General features: G+C 28.2%; 2 protein-coding genes across 2 annotated transcripts in view; both read left to right on the forward strand.

Annotated features, from left to right (window-relative positions):
- Positions 1-216: 216 nt before the first annotated feature.
- On the forward strand, positions 217-1,219 carry LOC136977955 (uncharacterized). The gene is made up of 2 exons (XM_067273569.1): positions 217-460; positions 564-1,219. The coding sequence occupies exons 1-2, from the start codon at positions 217-219 to the stop codon at positions 1,217-1,219; spliced, it is 900 nt and encodes a 299-aa protein (XP_067129670.1).
- A 4,512-nt stretch (positions 1,220-5,731) lies between these two features.
- The window catches only part of arr (low-density lipoprotein receptor-related protein 6), an 80,639-nt gene continuing 64,535 nt past the window's right edge, over positions 5,732-21,835 (forward strand). The window contains 2 exon segments of the mRNA XM_067273665.1: positions 5,732-6,056; positions 20,797-21,193. Of these exon segments, the coding sequence (XP_067129766.1) occupies positions 6,005-6,056; positions 20,797-21,193 (449 nt within the window). The 5' untranslated portion in view covers positions 5,732-6,004.

Here is a 21,835-nt window from a genome sequence, read left to right on the forward strand (position 1 = left end):
GTCAGCACGAGACCTGACCTCTTTCTTTACGTATATCAGCGTGTGCACGTGTTTAGTTTTCGCTTTAATATTCGTCCAATTTTGTTATTAACGAAGTGATTTATTTTAATATTTCTGTAATTGTTTATTTGACTAAGTTGTTTATAAGGTAAGATGATTTAAATATAAGCCATTAAATATTTAAAGCTATATTTTTATGTTTAGGTGAAGGACAAAATGCCGGGTACTAGGTGTGCTGTATATGGTTGCAATAATAACCTTCTTGCAATAAAAGCTAAAGGAGAAAATGTAACGTTTCACGTGTTTCCTAGACAAAAAGACTTAATTTCTAAAAGCATTGGGTCTGAATGGATTAATCGTTGGAAAAGTGGCGATAAATTTAATCCAGATACAAGTAGAATATGTTCTGTTCATTTTGTTCAAAGTGATTATGAAAGAGATTTACAAAATGAATTGTTGGGTAAGTCATAAGTACAGTTCATTCATATAAATTACTTGTTTTTGTGCGTGAATGTTTAATTTGCTTGTTTTAGTATAAAACTGCAGAATATTTTCTATTTCAGGTTTACTAGTTAGAAAGATTCTGAAGAAAACAGCTATCCCTACATTAAATCTTCCCGATAGAATGAACCCAACAGTTACGGAACGAGAAAGACGAAGTTCAAAAAGAAAACAAAAAGAAGAAGTTAATGATCTTTTAACAAATAATGGTAACAATAGTAACAATCTTCAAGATGAATATCATTACGAAATTAAATATAAGAAGCTGTTAGAAGAATATAATGTTTTAAAATCAGAATATGAAAAATTGAAAGAAGATTATAAGAAAAGAATAAAAGTATCAAACGATTTATTACGATATTACAAAAGAAGAAATATCTATCGTCCAAATCTACGAAAATCTAGCCAGATAACTACAGATTTGTTGACACAGGTTTTCACAAAAAGTCAAATTTCATTACTATCAAAAAAGAAAAAACGAGTTAACTGGAACACAGAAGATATGTCGATAGCCTTAACATTAAGGTATTACAGCAAAAAATGCTACTTATATTTAAAAAATAAACTGCATTATCCTTTGCCATGTGTATCGTCTTTAAAGAAATGGGCATCTCGAGTAAATTTACGACAAGGAATATTAAAAGATGTCTTATTAATGTTGAAATTGGCTGGAGAAAATTGTACACCTTTTGAAAAAAACAGTGGTGCTTTCATTTGATGAAGTGAAAATTAAGGCAGTTGAAGAGTATGACGTCTCTGCAGATGAAGTTCTAGGACCTTACAATCAAATGCAAGTCGTCATGATAAGAGGTCTTTTTTCAAACTGGAAGCAACCTGTTTATATCGGGTTTGATCAAAAAATGACAAGAGAGATACTTTTAAAAATAATAGCAGAACTTTATTTACTATCGTATAATGTAGTAGCTTGCGTCAGTGACTGTAGTTGCAGTAATATAAGTTTATGGAAAGAATTAAATGTGAATATCAATAAAACGTTTTTCCTTCATCCAAATACAAAAAATCATGTATATATATTTGCAGATGCTCCTCATTTACTGAAATTATTGCGAAACTGGCTCATTGATGTAGGTTTTAAGTTTGAAGACGGTTCTGTAATAAATAAAACTCCATTGCAAGCCCTAATTTCTATTACCGATACCGAAGTGAATTCGTGTTGGAAAATTAATGAAAAACATTTAAACTGTCAAAAAAGCCAGCGCCAAAATGTTAAATTGGCAGCTCAGATTTTATCAAATACCGTGGCTACAGCTCTTCTACACTACCTTCCCGGTACGGACAAGAAAATGGCAGAGAGATTGGGTAATTTTATTAGACATGTAAATATGTGGTTCGATATTTTTAATAGCTATGCACCAAAAGGTTCTGTTCCAAGCAAAAATGGATATGGTGTAGACTTGGAATTACAAGAAGAACATTTAAATAAAATGATAAAAATAATTTCAACAATGAGAGCAAATGGAAAAAATGCCCTCCAAATTTTTCAGAAAGGAATGATAATCTCAATGAAATCGCTAATTGATCTTTTCCAAGATATGAAATCGACTTTTGATATAAAATACATCTGCACTCACAAGTTAAATCAAGATTGTCTCGAAAACTTTTTTTTTCAAATTAGAAGCAGGGGTCCTAATGAACATCCAAGCCCACTGAATGCTATATATAGGATTAGATTGATTATTTTAGGTAAAAATCCTGGTATTTTAGAGTCAAAAGTAAATACCACAGATCAAATACAAGAGGAATATATTATATCCAAAGTTTTAGAGAAAGCACATGTAGAAGTATCAAGTGAAAATACAGACCAATATACTGAATGTAAAACTACTTTTTATTCAAATATATCTTCAGGAAACTCTACATGCAATCCAGACTTTAACACAATCTCTGAAGAAACTTCTCACGATGCTCTCGAGTATATAGCAGGATATCTTGCCTATAAATATAAAGAAAAACTCCCAAACTTGGGTAATTCCACTAGCAAAATTAAAAATTATCACAACTATTGCATTCCATCGTGGGTGCAGCATTTATCTTATGGAGAGCTTATCAAACCTACTGATGAATGGCTAGCAAAAATTATAGAATGGAATAAATATTTCGAAATATATCACGGTGAATCGTATAAAAAAGGCCCCGGAGTTGTACAGAATTTGTCAGTGGAAATATCAAAACAAGAAAAAGTTTTACCTTTTTCTTTAATAAAAGATTTTTGTAAATTAAGAACTATAATAAGAATTAATTATAGAAATCTTAAACAAGAAAAATGTAAAATATTGAAAAGATTGCCTTCTGAAAATGGTGATTGTCAAAAAAAATTTAAAAAGTTAAGTAAGATAACCACATAATAAAAAATATAGCTCATTAATTTATTAAATACGTATTAGACAAAAGACTTGTAAATTTATTTACATACACTTATTAAATCCGAAAATTGTGTAGTAGTTAACAGTTAGTAGTAATTTAGAAATTAATTAAGAAATGATTTAGTACTTTATCGTATTTTGTTATTTAAAAGCATCTGTCATGTTGAAGTAGAGGGCTTGCTGTGACGTCACATAGATCCAAGGTCACGCTAACAAATATATAGGATCTGGCTATCCTTGTAGTATATGGTCCTTGATCCGAACTAGTGATGTAACGAATAGTATATTTGGCCTCAGCCGAATACCGAATATTCGGCCAAACTATTCGGCTTGATTAACGCAAGTACGAAAATTGGCGCGCAAACCGCATTATGGCAAGGATCGCGCACTCTGCTCTCTATTGGCCCGCTGTCACTACGAGTTTTTCTTCCAGTAGGTCTAAATTATTTAAATTAATTAATTAAATTATAATTATTAAAGTTAATATGAGATGGAGCCTAACGTCTACCTCTACTGCCAAATTGGTGTATAATTTATGTAATAGCCGTAAATAGCCCGATATAATTCGGCAGTTGTTGGTATTTAGATGTAAGTTATAACTTACAAGTTATTTTATTTGCAATCGATCTTTTTAACTCTAAAATTTTGTTTTTAATACGTATTTGTAGATTGAACAGTGCCCTAAGGATATACTTTAGTGGGGACATATGGTCTAGTTTCTGCCCAGTTGTGGAACAATTCAAATATATTATTGGGGGTTTTCTATTTGTGAAGTTTTGTGATATTTTGTTGCTATTGTTTTTGTCAATATTTTTAAACTTTAACATGATTTCAAATGTTATCTTTTGTATATAATGAGAAATGCTCATTCTTTGCTTTATATATAAAATAAATTATATATTAGTTACTCGTCTTCTAGAAATAGATAAATAGTTCTTTCATTAAATACGATAAGTTTCAATAAAACGTTTCGTAAATCATTTTAAAATATCGTAAAAAAATATTAAAATATACGCGAATACGAATATAACATAATTAACTAATCAATAATATTAATGCCCGATACATTCTAACCTATACGCCATCAACGGCCGGATGGCCGAGCGGTAAAGGTGGCAGTCCTACCGCTCTGGGGGACCCGGGATCGAATCCGAACGGGTCGAATAATCCCAGAAATTTTTCGGGGGGTGGTCCGTTCGGATATGTCGGGCCCCGTCCCTCACCACCCGGTCGCCCCATTGTGGGCCTGGCCGAACCCATAATGGGCCTACTAAAAGAGGCCCTCTTAGTGCCCACAGGGCGGAAAGAGTTAAAAAAAAAAAAAAAACCTATACGCCATCAATGCCATAAGATATCGGGCTAGATAAAGGCTATAATATTATTTAATTACGAAATAATTTAATACTAGAGTTAGATGCTATTTCTTATTAACTTTAATAATTATAGTTTAATTTTCAGCATTAATAAAAGTTACCAAAATGAATAATTTACTGTGTTTTTGTTATTTCTTACTCCTGTTTTTAGGTATTCGGTATTCGACCGAATAGTGACTAAATATTCGGTATTCGGCCGAATAGTAAAAAATAGGCCGAATAGGCCGAATACCGGGTAGTAACCGAATATTCGTTACATCACTAATCCGAACCATTGTGGGCCTGATATATCCCATGGGCCCGATATATCCGGACGGATCCCCCCGAAAAATTCCTGGGGATTTATCGACTTGTCCGGATTCGAATCCGTGTCCTCTAGCGCTAGATCAGGGATGTGCAATCTTTTTCTATGTAAAGGCCGCATTTCAAGACTTTGAACTGACGCGGGCGCATACAAGAAAAAAGAGAAAAATAAATGTCAGTAAATCACAATTATTTATTCATATATAATTATAAATTAACATAGGTATAATTAATTTAGCTTCTAGAACTGATGTAAACGTAATATATCGGAAATATTTGGTTAAATATTAGTCACTGCTAGTTTCGATGTGATGTAGCCGGTTTCTTGTTTTATCTTTTACTAAATTCATTGCAGAAAAACAATTCACATACATAAGTTGTAGAAAATAACGTTTGAATTTTTGCTGCATACTTCCTTAAGCTGGGAAATTGATATATTTATTCATATTTTATGCGACGCGGGCCGCAAAAAATATTAATGCGGGCCGCAGGTTGCCCATCCCTGCTCTAGAGCAGTGGTTCTCAATCTTTTTGAAGTCGCGGAACACTTACAATATATCAGTTTTAAAGCAGGGTGGCAAACTTGTATTGATATTTCTTTTGCAACAATTTTTAATTGTATATCTGATTTTTCGCGGAACACTTGAAGTGGCTTCACGGAGTACTCGTGTTCCGCGGACCACTGATTGAGAACCACGGCTCTAGAGCGGTAGGCTGCCACTTTGACCGCTTGGCCAAGGTCATCGTTTAGGTATCCTGATGGTGGGATCTATGATTTTAAAATATGCGTTTTTAGAGATAAAAGTTAAAATAAGGGTCCCAATTGTAAAATTCAACAAACATTCAAATTTTTGTTTTGTTTTTATTTTTGTCACAAAAAAAATTAGAATGCAGGCAACAATTCGAAAAAAAATGCGAAATGACACATCACCGTGTTCACAAAAGAAATAAAACTACGCTTATGTTAGACACATCTTATTAAAAGAATAACAAACATTTATACATTTTATTTATTACTATTAAAAATTAAAATTTATATTTTACTGGATATTATTCTATAACTCAATATATATATATTTAATATTAAGAAGTAAGTAAGCAAACCAATAGTATAATTCGTTTCATATAAAACAGGATATACTATTGGTTTACTTACTTAGCTCTTAACTTTAAGAAACGTCGTTAGGTGTCGCTTCTTTATTTATCTTCTTATCTGGTGACTTTGTTTATTATTTGACAGTATAGTGGCCTCTACTGGCGAAAATCCAAAACTGGCCGATATCTCATTGTCTCGTAAACAGTTAATGGCATTTGAAATTCGTTAGTATAGATTATCTACTGTTGATCATACGAGGCAAGATGGAAACAAAAGTAAAATCAGAAAAGAGAAAAGGTTATATAAAAGAAAATGTGGAATGATGCGACTATTAATTATCATCAATCATGATTTGGTTGAAAGTGATTTATGCACTTTCACTTATATGGACATGCAAAGGTAATTTCATTGATTATTATCTTAACTATTCAGATTATATCTCGAAAAGTTTGTTAAAGAAGCATTAAATTTTAAAATTAAATATTTATTACATGTAATACACTTCACAACTGTGTTTTAATGGTGTAAAATTCTGATTTAGTCCCAAAACAATTATTTGTTTTTGATAATTGTATTTATGGTTTGTTGTGTACTTTACATAATATATGCAATTAACATAAGTGCATTTTATAATATTACACTTGAATATATGCAAAAGCTTTTAATCATATTGTGTTGTAAGATTTCATTAAAAAAATTTTAAAAAGCTTTTTATTATAAAATAAATCTTCATTTAAAGTATTACTCTTCAAGATTTTATATATAAACTTATGAATATAAAGATAAACAACCTTTATTTATAAAAATTATTAAAAATATTTAGTGTTTTTTGGTGTTTATGACTCCATTATAAGAAGCACAATAACTAAAATAGAAAAAATTTTTATTCCTGTTTAATTAATTATTATGATTTTGAATATGGAATTATAAATTCTTGTAGTGTACATTAAATACAATTCAATAGTTTTAAAATTTATTTTTTAGTGTTAACACATAAATTAAACACAATTTATGTAATGTTGTATATTATGTTTACACAGTTCTAATGCTTTTGATACAGTATGTTATTCATATCACTGGTAAGGTTACCTACTACAATGATTTTTATAATTTTGGATTGTTTTATTTTTTACAATAAAATTTTAAAATCAAGGAATTAAAGAGAGTAAAATATTCAGTTTTAGTGGAATTTATGTATATTGGTGATAATTTATAATTTAATGGGAAATTTTATTCTTTATAACTTATAATGGAATATTTCTATAAATTGAATGATTACTGATTTCAAATTTAGCACAAAATTGAAAAATTTTAACATGAAAAATGTTTTATGTTTTGAGAAAAATATTATTTTTGTTTTTATTAATGCAAATCTGAAATTTTTGTAATTAAGAATGTTAAGCATAAACATTATGCAACTATGTTTAATGTTTATGCTTTTAATTCTGCATTATTTAGCTTAAATATTAAAATTTTTGAAAATAATACACGTTTAAAATTAATTAAATTTATCATTTAATAGATATAGAATTTGAAAAATATATTTTATTTAGAATTAGTTTATATATATAAATGATACTTCTCATTTTAAAAAAATATTTGAAGAGAATGAAATATTGTAAATATTGGAATTTCATTCATCAGTTTATAATAAAACTTAAAGTAATTGATTGATTAAAATTTTGTTTTGAGTTAATTTCTATAAAAAATTATCTGCAAAGTTCATATTTTCTAATTTTGATTTGAAATGTATTTGTTATGAGATGTATTATTTAGTATTTTTATTATATATTATTTATGAATATAGTTCTTTTCATTTGAGTTATGTTTAATAATGAATCTTTATTTTTAACGTAATAATAGTAGATTTAGATGTTTAGATTATTACATTTTCAAATGAAAAATTTCAATTGTTTTAAGGATAATTAAACTTGAGAATATACTAATTTTTAACAACTTAATTATTTACATACAAGCACATGTCTGTAAATAAGTAGTAAATTTCTTTACAACAGAAAAGAATGTTTATTATAATTTTAATATTACCAAAGTATAAAGAATTTAACTGGTTCATTCTACTTTTTACACTATATCAGAGATTTACTTCAATTCAGTCAAACTGGTTCAAGGACAAAACTGACACAAAAAGATTTAAAGAGTTCTTTCTCATTTAGTAAATTAAACTAAAAAACATCTAATTAAAATGGGACAAATTGATGTTAAAATAACTTTGAATTTCTATAATAAAATTTGCTTTCTGCTATATCTAATGAAGAGTTTACATTAAAATTTATTTTATTATTTATTATAAGATAAATATTTTTCATAGTAATATTAATCAATAAATTTAATACTTTTAATTAACAAATTTAGAAAATTTATTTTAACCCTCATGAGATAAATTATTTTTTTCAATTTATTATTATTATTTTTTTAAAATTTAAAATGCTTTAAAATATAATTTTTTATCTTTTAAAACAGTTTTAATTATTAGTATTTTGATGCATACTAATTTAAAGATTCTAATTTAATAGTTGTAAGTTTATTTAATGTAATATTAATTATCTGATTAACAATAATCATCTCAAACAACTAACCTTTTATTCATACAGTACTTAATCCTTTCCCTTTTAGCAAACTTTTTAGGATTTATTCCTAATCCTTCATCAAGCTTTACACAAATCAAACATAAATTATGTGCAATATGTTCAATTTGTAAAGTCTAATGGGTTATGAATGAACTGAAAACATTTGCCAAAAAGAAAAGGATTAAGTGCTGGAGAAAATGAAAAATTAGTTGTTTGAGATTTAATAGTTTTTTAGTAAATTTAACTTAATAATAATCAAAATAATCTTTGATTTCAGATTTGTATAATAATTCTAATTTGATTTTCTAATAAGAATTATAATAAAAGAAGAGATAAATAGACAATTTTTTATTTACTTAATAAATTTGTTCTGTAAAAGTTTCATTTAAATCAAATTATATAAATCTAGACTAAATTATATAGGTTTGAAGATTCTGTATGTCCCATATTAGGCCCTATTCCTATTTTTAGGCTTACCAGATAAAAACTTTGAACAGGACAAATTGTTTTGAAAAGAAAATGTTTGAATAGGTTTGAAGTCAAAATAAACAATTTGAAGAAAGTAATCTTTTGTTACAAAAAAAAAAAATTTAATTATTGCATTTTTCTAAGAATTACTGCCAAAATTAAATACCTGACATTTTATAAAATAGAGAGTATATTTTTAAGTCAATACATGGTCTCGTTTTTGGATACAGTATGGTAACTACCTCAGATAATCAAAAACTCTGAAAAACACAAAATGTTTAGTAACTTATTAAATAAATTGGATTTAAATATATTAATAGGTACAATATACCCTATTTTTAAATTAAAAGCTACTTATTGAACATAATAATCTCAAGTTATATAGTAAAACACTTAATTTTATTTAAATTGTATTCTGTTTGATTAACGTTCCAATTCTGTACTTCAAAAGTTTTGTTCTGAAAAAGTGTTCTGTTTGAGTTGCCTGATGATGATATTGATATGAATGTCAAAAGTGCTAGCAAAGGAATTAAAAAGCCCTTTAATGCAGCTTTCTGTTTATTTATTTTTTTTTCCTCTTAAATATTTTCATATATGATTACTGGATTATATTGGGCTATATATAGTAATGTAGCCTGTTATAATCCGGCTTTAAATGTGTGTTTTGTAGCCTTAGAGAAGAACTCAAAGTTATTCTTGAATAAAATTAGGTTTTTTTTATTTTTGGTTTATTTGATTCTTTTATATGGCTATAGCTATTAATTAAAGATGAACAATTTCCTTTCCATTGTAAGAGAATTGGTTTAACACAATTTGGATATGAATTGATTTTAAATTTAATACAGTTAGGATGATTCCAGATTTATTGCAGTTGAGAAGAAAAAGGAATTATAAAAATTGTTTCAATTAATTATTTTTATATTCTTTAGTTTTAATTTTGTAATAATTCATATTGCAAAAAAAAAAAAAACAGTAAAAGCTTGATATAACAGACCATTATAGGACTGAAGAATTGGTCTGTATAATGAAAGGTTTGTTACAATACATTAGAATCATGTTAGAATAGATTTTGATAATGGACTTGGAGAAAATATCTGCATTTTGTGGATATTTTCTCCAGGTCCAAATGCCAAAGCAATGTATTTTTTCCTTGTTTTAATGGATCTATCACCATGAATATAAGGGGATTCTACTGTTTATCGTAATATTGGCTTGCCTATACCGTATATCAACATTGTGGACAAAAGTTGATTACATAGTGGACAAAATATCGGTTGTGAAGTATATAAGCCAGATATTTATTAAACTTGTAAAAAGCAGTACTGTGACATCAGTGTAGTATGCCTCTTATCAACTTTGAACATTATTGTAACATTTACATATCTAGGTTTAATCATGTTTGATTGCTAATTGGTGTATATAGATTATTTTCTCTATTTCTATTTCTACAATTATTATTATTATCTTATCATATGTATCATATCTTTATCATTATCAGGATATCTGTCACCAGCCAAGAGTTAGTGATAACTTTTTGACATGAGTGGTACCATGTGGGACTTAACATGGGCAGACAGAGGAGGGAAATAAGAGAGACACAGGTCTGGGATGAAATGCACTGAACGACAAAATTGTACTAAAACAAACTATGTTTATTAATGGGAGTATATATTTCTATGATTATACAAAATAAAATGAATTCTAATTTACATAAAGACACCTGACAATAAAATAACATACTTATCAATGGCACGCTTATTGAATTTCTACTTCAAAGCTATTGTAACAACTAAATTATATTGCTCGAGAGAGAGATTTTACATTGGGTCGTGCATGGATAAATAAATACCATCAATGTCGTCTCTTGAATTATGTCCTTAATGAGAGTGATTATTCCTAACTTCAAAGTTCATGTTTATTCTTCTCTAATTCCTCCTGTGTAGTGGTTATTGGGTTGAAGGGCAACTTCCGTAGCAACTAGAATGATTGAGGAGCAACTGGACTGGAACTAGTCAGTGGAACTAGACTGAAGGATGACCACCAAACTAGATGTTGTAAATAGGAGTGATTGTGTGTTTCCTTCTTGGTGGAACTAATTGATGAACTAGACAAAAAGACTGCTAGTCTCTCTTGAAGTGACTAAACTGGATAACAACTTCAAACTGGACACCCTTTTCTACCTTTTGGAAGTTCTTTTATAAATTTTGGTTTGTTTCCTGAGTCAGAATACTTCAAAAATTGGTAACATTGGATGGAGAGATTATTAACAACCAATCCAAAATTTTTTCTTTTGCTTCCCGTGGTGATTAACTATCTCAGGAAATAGTGTTGTCAGAAAGGAAATGTTATCTACTTCCCTGTTGATTTTTCTCCTAAAATCTCTCTTTTGTTAACATTTATTTAACAATTAAAATTTAAGAAAATAATTTATTTAAAGGACTTATAGTCTAGGTTTTCACAGTATTTTTATTTATTACTTTTTTTAATATCTTTAAGAATTGTTTTAAGAACATTTTTCTCTTGCTTTCCAAATTTATGAAATTGGCTGCTTACTCAGAGACATTTCTTTACCAACTTCAGCTTTCAATTTTCCATCTTCAATCTGATGAATATATCTATTTTGTATGTTAAATCTGAAGCTTTTAGTTTTCTCATGCTCTATGGCTTTTCTTTACACAACAAATTTAAGCTTTTCATGTAGAGAAAATGAAACCAAAACCGAACAAAACTAGTCAATCAGAAAATGAAACAAAACTAAAGGTAATGTAAAATTTATGCTAAAAAAATTGTTTAAAAAATTAATTTTACATTGCTTTTGCATTTACTTTTTGCAAATAAAATAAATAAAATGATGATTATGACGAAATAAATAAATAATGACTACAATAAAATAAAACGGTGACTAAAAAGTTCATAATAATGGAAGGACTGTGGTCTGCAAGACCTGAAAAATAGTCGAAGTAACAGGAATCCATTCATTACAGCAAATGAGTTTTCTTGTAATTTACTTATACTTTTGGCCAGACCAAGTGCTGTCTTTATGCATGGGCATGTTGAGTAGCTGTCCAGAACATCCATGATAATTTTTGCTTAGACCAGAATTCAATACTATTTTAACAATCAGTTACTGGTTGTGTAGACAGAGTTCAGTGTTCTGCTTTGCCTAGGGGTCTATAATGCTGTTAAGACTGTCCTGGCCAGACCAACGTCAGCTATCAGTAATAATGCAAGATCTGTTTTATTGAGATCCATAATATTGAGCTTTTACTGTAAATTTAATTGAAGATAATGTCATCATCAGAACTAGAATTTCTGATTTCAAAGATAAAATTATATTTTTATCATATTTTGATAAAGAATATTCCTTAACTTTTACAAGGTAGAGTCAAAAAATTACAGGAATAGGGACATGGTGCTACTCTTGATCATGTGCAGAACTTGTGTGAACTAGGATGTATAATAGACATTATTATTTAGCTTTCCACCAAAGTTTGTGTCATTATCATATGTAGTTTTTGTTTCTTTCTACTTAGATCCGTGCTCTTATTGATTTGTGATTTTTATTGCTCTGAAAAATGAATTCTTTTAAGGAACAGCACATGTGTGAAATTTTGTTTCAAACTTGTCAAAACTGCAATCTGGAAGTAATGTTTCATACACAATGCTTAAAGAAGCCTTTGGAGGTAATGCAATGAATAGTACTTATGTTTCAAAAATGGACAAATGTCTATTGAAGATGATGAATGTTCTGGTTGCATGAAGATGCCATCAACAAGCATCAATAATGAAAATTTTGAAAAAGTGAGAAGAAATTTACAAAGACCTACGTCAAACAATTGATGACATTGCAAATGCTGTTGAAATCTTTCATGTATCTGTTCATCACATTTTGACAGACATTTTGAACATGAGGCCATTGCTGCCAAATTTATTCCTTGACTTTTGTCTAATAAACAAAATCAAATGCACCTGACCATTTGTCAAGATCTTCAAGAAAGCATCCAAAATGATCAAAATTTTTTTAAAGGGAAACATGGATTTATGGTTATGACCCTAAGGCCAAATGAGAATCAACTTAATAGAAAAATTGTGGCTAACCCAGACTAAAGAAAGCACACTTGGCATGCTTTCTTTGGTCTGGGTGACCCATGAGATTGCACCATACTTGGCATGCCAAGTGAGATGCAATTTCAAGAGCATGCTCGTTGCTTTTTTTCTTTTGATAAGGAGGGAATTATTTGTGGAAATTTCTACCACAAGGTCAAACTGAATCAAAATTTTTATATGGATATTTTGAGGTGCCTGTGTGAAAATGTTAGACAATAAAAGACCAGATCTTTGGAAAAACTCAGAACTGATTGTTGCATCATGACAATCCCCCTGCTCACACAGCTTATTCTATTCAACAAAAAGATGGCTGTGGTTTCTCACTCTCCTCATTTACCAGACTTGGCACCATGTGACTTTTTTCTATTTCCACAACTGAAAAAATGCTGAAAGGATGGCAACTTGGGAAAATTGATGATATTTAAACAGAATCACAGTGAGTGCTTAACAATGTCACAAAAAAGAGTTTCAGGAATGTTTTGAAAACTGGAAGAAGTGCTGGAATGTTATATTTAGCTGCAGAAGGAACTTATTTTGTAGGTGACAGATCTTAATAAATTAACATATAATCAGACATTTTTTATTGGACCAATCTGAAACTTTTGACTGCATCTCGTGTAATGACATCAATTGAAAAATTTTTGTTGCAATATTACTGTTGTCCAAGAAATTCCACTAGAGTTTCAGTTTCTTGGGCGAAACCAGTTAATTTAGGCATGAGTTTTGTGTAAAGTTTTAGACAGATCCTGGAAGTAATGTTTCAATTATTTGTATTGGTTGGATATGGAATATTTATTATGCATGCATGTCTACTTTCAGGCTTGAAACAAAAGGTTTTGATCATGGCCATGGCTCTGGCTATGTTTCTGGTTAGTTAATTCTTGCCTTAAAAATAAATTTTGCCATTGTCCTGGCAAAATGTCATTGTCACAATGTTAATTTTTCTGTGATAAAGTGAGCAAAAATTTTATCAGGATTCATTAAATTGAACTCTTAAGTTACCTTCACACCCCAAGAAATAACCCTATTTCCAATAATTATTTTATTATTCATGTCAAAAAATGTAAAAAGCAAGGTGGTAATGTAATAAATGTTTTATTTTGAGTAGAATAGATCTTCTTTTCTTTGTAAGCAAAGAATGGTTCAACTTCTGATTGTAGAGCAATTCAAACATCTGGTGTCAGCAGACCATTCTATTGTAATCAGAAGATATGAGTTAAAATTTAAGGACAACTACTCTTAAATGGATGCAGTTCTATGCAAACACATGCTAGTTTTCTCTATATCAGGGGTGCATAAAGGCAAGTTTGGCTACTTTGTTTTAAATTTAACTTCTTTTTTACTCTTTTGGTGACAAAAAATATTTTTTACTTTTTCAAACAATCGTCAGCAGGAAAAAAAAATTACAGATTTATCTTCTTGTTTAACCTCTCTGATATACTGCTTCACCCTTAAATGGGAAATACCATTTCTTCCTCATTTTGTTTGACTTGAAAATAATTTAGATCATTAATTTATTTTTGTAAATAAATTTTGTATCATTTAATTTTATCTAGTAAATTAATTCAAAATTAGAAATTTTGATAAACTATTAATCTTTAATTATGTAAATTATACAACCATGACCTTGACCCTGAAAATCATTAATATGAATTTTCAGTAAAGTGAACTAAATATTGTTTCCCTAATGATTTGTATTAATGTGAGTTGACTGTACTTGTTTATTTGTAACAACTACTATTCAATAATCAGTATCAGATACCCTGAAGAATAAAGCATCAGCCTACCACTCTAAGGTATTTGGGTTAGAGTTCCTGTTAGGAATTTCAGGAATCTTTTATGGGCAGTTTATCTGTATACAATGATATCTGTCATTTCACTGGACCAACTGAATAATAGGCCTTGCTGAATCCTTAATGAAACAATGGTTTCATTGTTTACAGGAAAGAGTTAAAAACTAAATAAAAACCTCAATAACTTGTTTACTTTTACTTTTTAGTAAACAAGTTATTGAGGTTTTTATTTAGTTTTTAATTAAGCTTCTTTTTATATTTTAGTGAATTTAATCATATATAATAACATCTTTTTTTATCATCATTTATTATACAGCTAATATATTCAACAGTATTTGAAAAAAAAGTGTGTTATTGTAAATTATATTTTAATGTGAATGGTTTGTCAACATTGAAGATTTGACAAACTACCCATTTATTTTTCCAGCTGTTATATATAACAGAGGGAAAGTATGGTGATTGGTCAAAAAATGATCCCCAGATTTTTACATTTTTGGACTCAGGACCTTGAAACATCAAGAAATGCAAAATAATTCAGAAGTTTTTTCTGTATGTATGGATTTTAGTGTGTGTGTGTGAAGATTTTGCTCACTCTTTGAAGCTTAATAACTCCTGTAATTTTTGTTGAAAATTTCTGAAATTTTGCAGACAGGTTTGTGTATTATGGGGATCAATGCTATTAAATTTTGGTTTTTAAAGGTCATGGGAAGATAAAGGGGGGATTGTGTGTATCTTCAGGAGGGTTGGAGTTAATGACAATTTTACTCATTATTAGCATTTACAATTTTTTCATAAAACTCATGAAAATTAAGGCTTTTGCCATTTTATAATAATTAAAAATATAAAAAGTTTTAATAATAAAATGTGATAAAAATAACTCTCCAATACTGGGATAGAATAAATATATACAATATACCAATATGAGCACACTTGAAATTAAGAAATATTTACTAATGTTTTCATTTGTTTATAACAGACATCTTCAGGCATATAATGCAGAACAAAATGGCTACATCAAAATCAAATGCATTTTTACAAACTTTTTACGAACTATTTACAAGTCAAATTAAATTTGTTTTTTGGAACAAATGAATACATGATAAGAAAGAAGCTTTCAATCACGGCCTTAGCAACTTATGCTAGATGTGAGTATGTCTTGATCTGTGGGACATAAGATTGCCACACAGGATTTCCAATAGAGCACACCTTAAATACTTTGAGTTAATTGAAATCTATATGGCACTTAAGAATGGAGTAGGAATTAATTTCAAAGAAATGGACACACCATTTACATTATGTCATGCTATCTTTGAACTTTTTAAAGCTTTCTCATATACATCTCACTAGACCAGGAAAATATGATTTTACAAAATTTATCTTAAAGTAAATATGTAATTTTTTATGGGAAATAATTTAAATGCATTTTTTAAGTTATTCAAAAATATTTTTAAACTAAATATGTATTTTGCTTGGAAAGTAATTTTAAATTATTTTATAACATATATGAAAAATAATTTTAAACTGTAGATGTACTTTGTTCTAGAAACAATTTTAATTTAACGATGTAATGTAGCTGTTTTGTTCTGCGTTATATGCCTGAAGATGTTTGTTATAAACAAATGAAAACGTAGTAAATATTTCTTAATTTCAAGTGTGCTGGTATTGGTATGTGTATAAATATGATAACAGATGGTGCCACCAAATGTTGCAGGGAAAGTTAAGCAACTTGTTGCTGGATATTTTTTGGCTACAGTGTTCTATAGTCACCTCAGCATCAACAACTTGTTCAGTACTATTGAGGTTAATAGTACTATAGCATTTTTGCACATAATGCATCTATGAAAAAGTTTTTATGAATTGTCAGAAAAGTAATTCATTCACTTATAGGTTCATCTTGAATAATTGAGGTTCTTATTGTAATTTTAATAACAACTAAATATAAAATTTATAGTAACAAATAATAATTTAAAATTAAAAAATAAAATAAATTAATAATAATCTTCCTTTATTTTTAAGAGGTGCATTATTTTATTAGTGAAGTTTTTTAATATTATGAAAGTCATGAAAATAATATGAATGATATCCACAACTCTATTTTAAATTTTAATAAAATTTTTTTGATTTTATTTTAATAATTTACCTAACCTTGATATATTCATTAAAGAGGTAATAAATTTTTTTTATTGCAATCCAAGTATTTAATATCTAATGGCATTGGAACAATTTTGATATTTAACTTTCAAATAATTGAAATATTAAGAGGATTTTATTTAAATTTTGGATCAAAGCCTAAATGAGTTTTCATGCTTTCTGATAAACTTATTTTAAATAGATGTTTATAATTTTTTCTTTTTTTAATTCATCAAATTCAAAAATATGATGATATTTTTCTTTTCCAATTTACTTTTTTTAATACTTAAATTAAATACAACTATGCAATTTTTAAAATGAAACATCTTTCTAGATACAAAAGTAATTTATAGTTTGATAATATGTGTAATATAACTTGCAGTTTAGTTTGCAAAAGTTCTTCAATTCTAAATTAATCTTTTCTGTAGATTTATAAAATTATTAATTACAGTAGAGCATCGATTATCTGACTTAATTGGGGACTCAGGTTGGTCGGATAACTGAAAAGTCGGATAATTGAAAAGTATGAAAAAATACATTATTAGTATATAGCGTATTAGGCCTGGTTTAAATACTAACCTCCCTTTCATGGTCGAGCCAGTGCTGCCAGCTAAAACATGCAAAAATTTAACAAAAATAATATTAAAGTAGCCAAGATATAACCAAATATTGTAGCGCCACATCACTAGCAGACATTTGAATTTGCCGACTAGAACGCGGTCGGATAACCGATAAGTCGGTTAATTGGGGGTCGGATAATCGATGCTCTACTGTATTTGAATATTAAAAATTTTAATAATAATAAATTTGATGATGACTGCTGCTGTCTAAATCATATTCTCTTGCTAATTAATTTATAGCATAAAATTATTTTGGAAAAAAAATCTGATAATTTTTTTTATTAGATTATACAGGGTGTTCCAAAAAGATGTACTCACTCTTTGATTGTCAAATATATAAATATTTTTTTGTAAATAGACGTGTCTTGACAAACACACAGTCCTAAGAAGTTAAATCAATAAACAAATAAATAAATACATTAATTTAAAACCTATTACTAAATTAAAAAAACATATTATTAATCGTCTATCAAAGAGTGAGTGCATCTTTTTGGGACACCCTGTATTTCTAGGTTTTTGTATATTTGAAGATGGTATTTGTGTATTGATTTTAGAATTTTTCTCTACTTTTGTTGTCATTTTGGGAAATTTTTCTGATTGAATCTTTGAAATTTTTTACAAATATATGAAATGTATAGTATAAAATATGTACTGATATTTAACCAGTTTAAGATATATGCTGGCATATAACCAGTTTAAAAAATAAATTTAATCTGCATAAAGATTAGTATAAATATTCAATAACATAGCTATATTTACATACTAGGTCAAGTGCAGATTTCATAGCAGATCATTCATTGGAACAAATTTAATTGTATATTTATTGCTTCTTCCAGGATTGAAGTTTTTAATGAAAATTTAGTGAAAAAGTCTGTTTTTTTTTTTTTTTTCGTTATCAACAAAGTCATATACAATTAATAGAATAAATGATTGATGATACGAACATGAATTAGATAGATAGTTCTGTAATGTATAATGTTGACAATATATTGATTATAGACTGGATATGTTAAATTATTATAATAATTACATCTGATGTTTTGACAAGCTAGAAGCATAAATATTATATGGTTACCTTGTATAAAGAAGTGTATAAAGGAAAATAATAATTAACCAAATTGAAGACAAGTCTGCCCAAGAGGGACCACCATTTATTTTGCATTCCAGACTATACACATACACATTCATGGTGACAGGCCTTCCTTTTTAGGCTTCATGCTGCCAGAGGTAAAAGTCCTTTAAAAAAACACAAACATCCAGTTAAAACTAAAAGGAATCGGTGACACACAGATGTTTTACAATTCATCCATCTGGCCAGTGGGGTGTTTCTGCTTTTTATCTACTGGAACAGGTGCTGGAAAATGTAGATTTTGAAGCTGCCCCCTGACGACGGTACATTTAAAATTTCTTTTTGTTAATTGTCTTTTTGTCTGGAACGCAAAATAAATGGTAGTCCTTTTTGGGCAGATTTGTCTTCAATTTGGTTAATAATAATCTCACCATCGGACAGAAAAATTAACAAAAAGAAAATAATAGTATCATTTTCCTTTATAATGGTACACTAGTATAAAGGAATTACTGGAGTATAATGAATACACTGGATACTTTCCTTATAGAGAAATTAATGAAAATGTTCAGGGACAATTTAAGAAATGAGAACTAGTTTAAGATACAAGTTACACTACTAATAGATAAACATCTAATACTGGATCAGCAAGTCTTCATTGTTAACTATTTGATAACATGTCAAATCATAGTTTAGATCTATATAAATGCAGGTCTAAATTGTGATTTATATATAGAATTTGTTTCTGTAACTTATCCCAAATAGATCAAAATATCAATTATTTAAAACATTTTTTAAAATTTCTAGTTCAAATATACAATTGGATTAATGAAAATAGTAAGTACATGGTTCCTACACACCTGGAAAGTCAGGGATTTTCATTAGTGTTCAGAAAAAGTCATGGAATGTCAGGGAATTTGTTAAATATTGTCAAAAAGTCAGGGAATTTGCTTCTTTGGCTACCTTGTTGATTTTTTGCTGACAAGTGCTTGACTAAGTGTAGCTGTCTGCAGGCAGCAAGAAGCAATATGGTGCAATACAACTTAGGAAAAGGGGTGCAGAATATTTTCAGGATCCAAAATTTCTTCCAAACTTACACAAAAATTTACAAAGTACACAAAATGATAATAAATAATACCATTTAAACTATTTATTTTTCATTTTAATAATTTTGATTGCATAACAAAATAATTTCTGAATTTTTTCCAGTTTATTAATATTTTATAAAGTTCAGGAAATTTATTAAGAGATAAATTTAATAAATATATATTTTTGTACATGGATTATATAGAATTTGTTAATGAATAATAAAAAGTAATTGCTTTTTTTCTTTTTTCAAAGCCATGTAGATTTATGGTTGTGGATTAATGACAGTATTTTAATAATACATTTTGTTTTTAATTTTAATAATTCTGCAATTATAAAAAATATATACTAATTATATAAAAATATATTAATTAGAAAAAATAACTAATTAAAATGTTGGAGAGGAAACATATGTGCATAGTAAATCAAATACTTTTTTATTTTGTCATTGTGCCATACTGTAAGGGACATGAGGGTCAGGAAATTTGTACAAAGTTGGTCAGGAAAAGTCATAGAATTTAAAACAAAAATTTGAGTAGGAACCCTGTAAGTAACAAAAGATTTAAAACTATTTATAAAATAATAATAAATTTACTCTAGTATTAATCTTTTTAATTTAAATACTTCACAGTTGGGGAATATTGCTCTAAACTTGAATGTCCAATTAAAATATAAAAAAATTTGTTCTTATACAATCTAACTAATTTTAAATATTTAGCACTTAAACATCAATGTGACTGCTCACTATTATTATTTTATAAGAAATTTTGGATTGATCTTCCTTTTGAATTTTATCAACAAAAATTTGAAACCTGCTATTTAACTTCAGAAAAGTTTAAGTACATTCCAGGAGATTCATTTTATTTGACTAAGAAATTTTCAATGCTGGTTGAAGAAAATGAATTGCTTGAATTGGTAAAAAGTTCTTTTTTGTTTTTTACATATTGTTTACTTTCAAAACAAAAATGTAGTTCAATAAGGAAGGTTTTCCTTACAGTATAAAGAAGACTCTATTTTCTTCAATGTCTCATTTTCTTTTGTTTCATCACAAAGATTCTTAATTTTGATGATAATTCAACTGTTGTAAAATGAATGTTTATCTCTCATTATAAAACTAAAAATATTAATATTTTATTAATATTAACTTAATGTTTTTTACTGCTGATAAGTTGAAATATTTCTAGACAAATATTTAAACTAATTAGCATAATACTTTTTAATAAATTAAGTACATTAAATGTTAATGTAAAATTAACATATGCATTTTTTTTGTCTAAACAGCTTTGCCATTACTTCTATTTGCAAATCGCAAGGATATTCGTCTAGTAGATATTGAAGCTCGAAGACCAAATTCTTCAAGTGTGTTGATCAGTCATCTTGAAGATGCAGCTGCATTGGATTTTTATTATGCTGAAGGTCTTATCTTCTGGACTGATTTTGGGCTTGAGATGATCAAGGGAATGTCAATTAATAATTCTAAATCAGAACGAGATATAATTACAACAGGACTGTTATCTCCAGATGGACTTGCTTGTGATTGGTTAGGCAAGAAATTATATTGGACAGATTCAGATACCAATCGTATTGAAGTAAGCAACTTAGATGGAAGTTATAGAAAAGTATTATTTTGGAAAGATTTAGATCAACCAAGAGCCATTGCTTTGGTCCCAATGGATGGGTAAGACAAATTTATTGAATTACAAAATTTAGTCAATTTATTCACATTAACAAAAATACTTTATTAACAGAACTATTATATAATTTAATTCAGAATTCATTCTAATATAATTTTTTTGTAAAAATTAATTAAAAATAATGAAATGTTAGATTTCAAGATCTTTATTTATAAATGGTGGTCAAATTGAAAGTTTGTTCATGAGAAGTAATGAGGATTTTGGTGACATCACAAATCTGATTTTGCAATAGTACAAGCCAATGTCACTTGACTCAATCTGTCACAACTCCCCAAATACAGTAGAATCTCACTAGTCTGAACTAATTGGGACCGAATCCTGTTTGGATTAGCCGAATAATTGAAATAATGCAGAAGGAAGCAGTGAAACAGGTCCGGTTTATATAGATCCAACACCATCAATGACTTTTGTTTCTGTTTTTTTGTGTAAGTACAGTATAGATCTGCTGTTTTAATAGGCCATGTCAAACACTGATTTATTAATTTTGTACAGTATTAATACAGCACTACAATAAAATACAATTTTTTTTTGTTGTGGAATTCTAAATCTTTTTGTACCATTAATACCACTTAAATTCAATTGGAAAATACAAAAAAAACGTATATTTTGCAAGCTAAAAAATTTCC

This window comes from Centruroides vittatus, unplaced genomic scaffold, assembly GCF_030686945.1.
Source record: "Centruroides vittatus isolate TY-2023 unplaced genomic scaffold, ASM3068694v2 contig_484, whole genome shotgun sequence".
Classification (NCBI taxonomy): domain Eukaryota; kingdom Metazoa; phylum Arthropoda; class Arachnida; order Scorpiones; family Buthidae; genus Centruroides; species Centruroides vittatus.

Bases quoted from the DNA above. Each gene is read 5' to 3' on its own strand.
- LOC136977955 (XM_067273569.1), top strand. From the start codon at position 217: ATGCCGGGTACTAGGTGTGCTGTATATGGTTGCAATAATAACCTTCTT. The intron at 461-563 runs GTAAGTCATAAG...TTTCTATTTCAG, and splicing joins TTTACAAAATGAATTGTTGG to GTTTACTAGTTAGAAAGATT.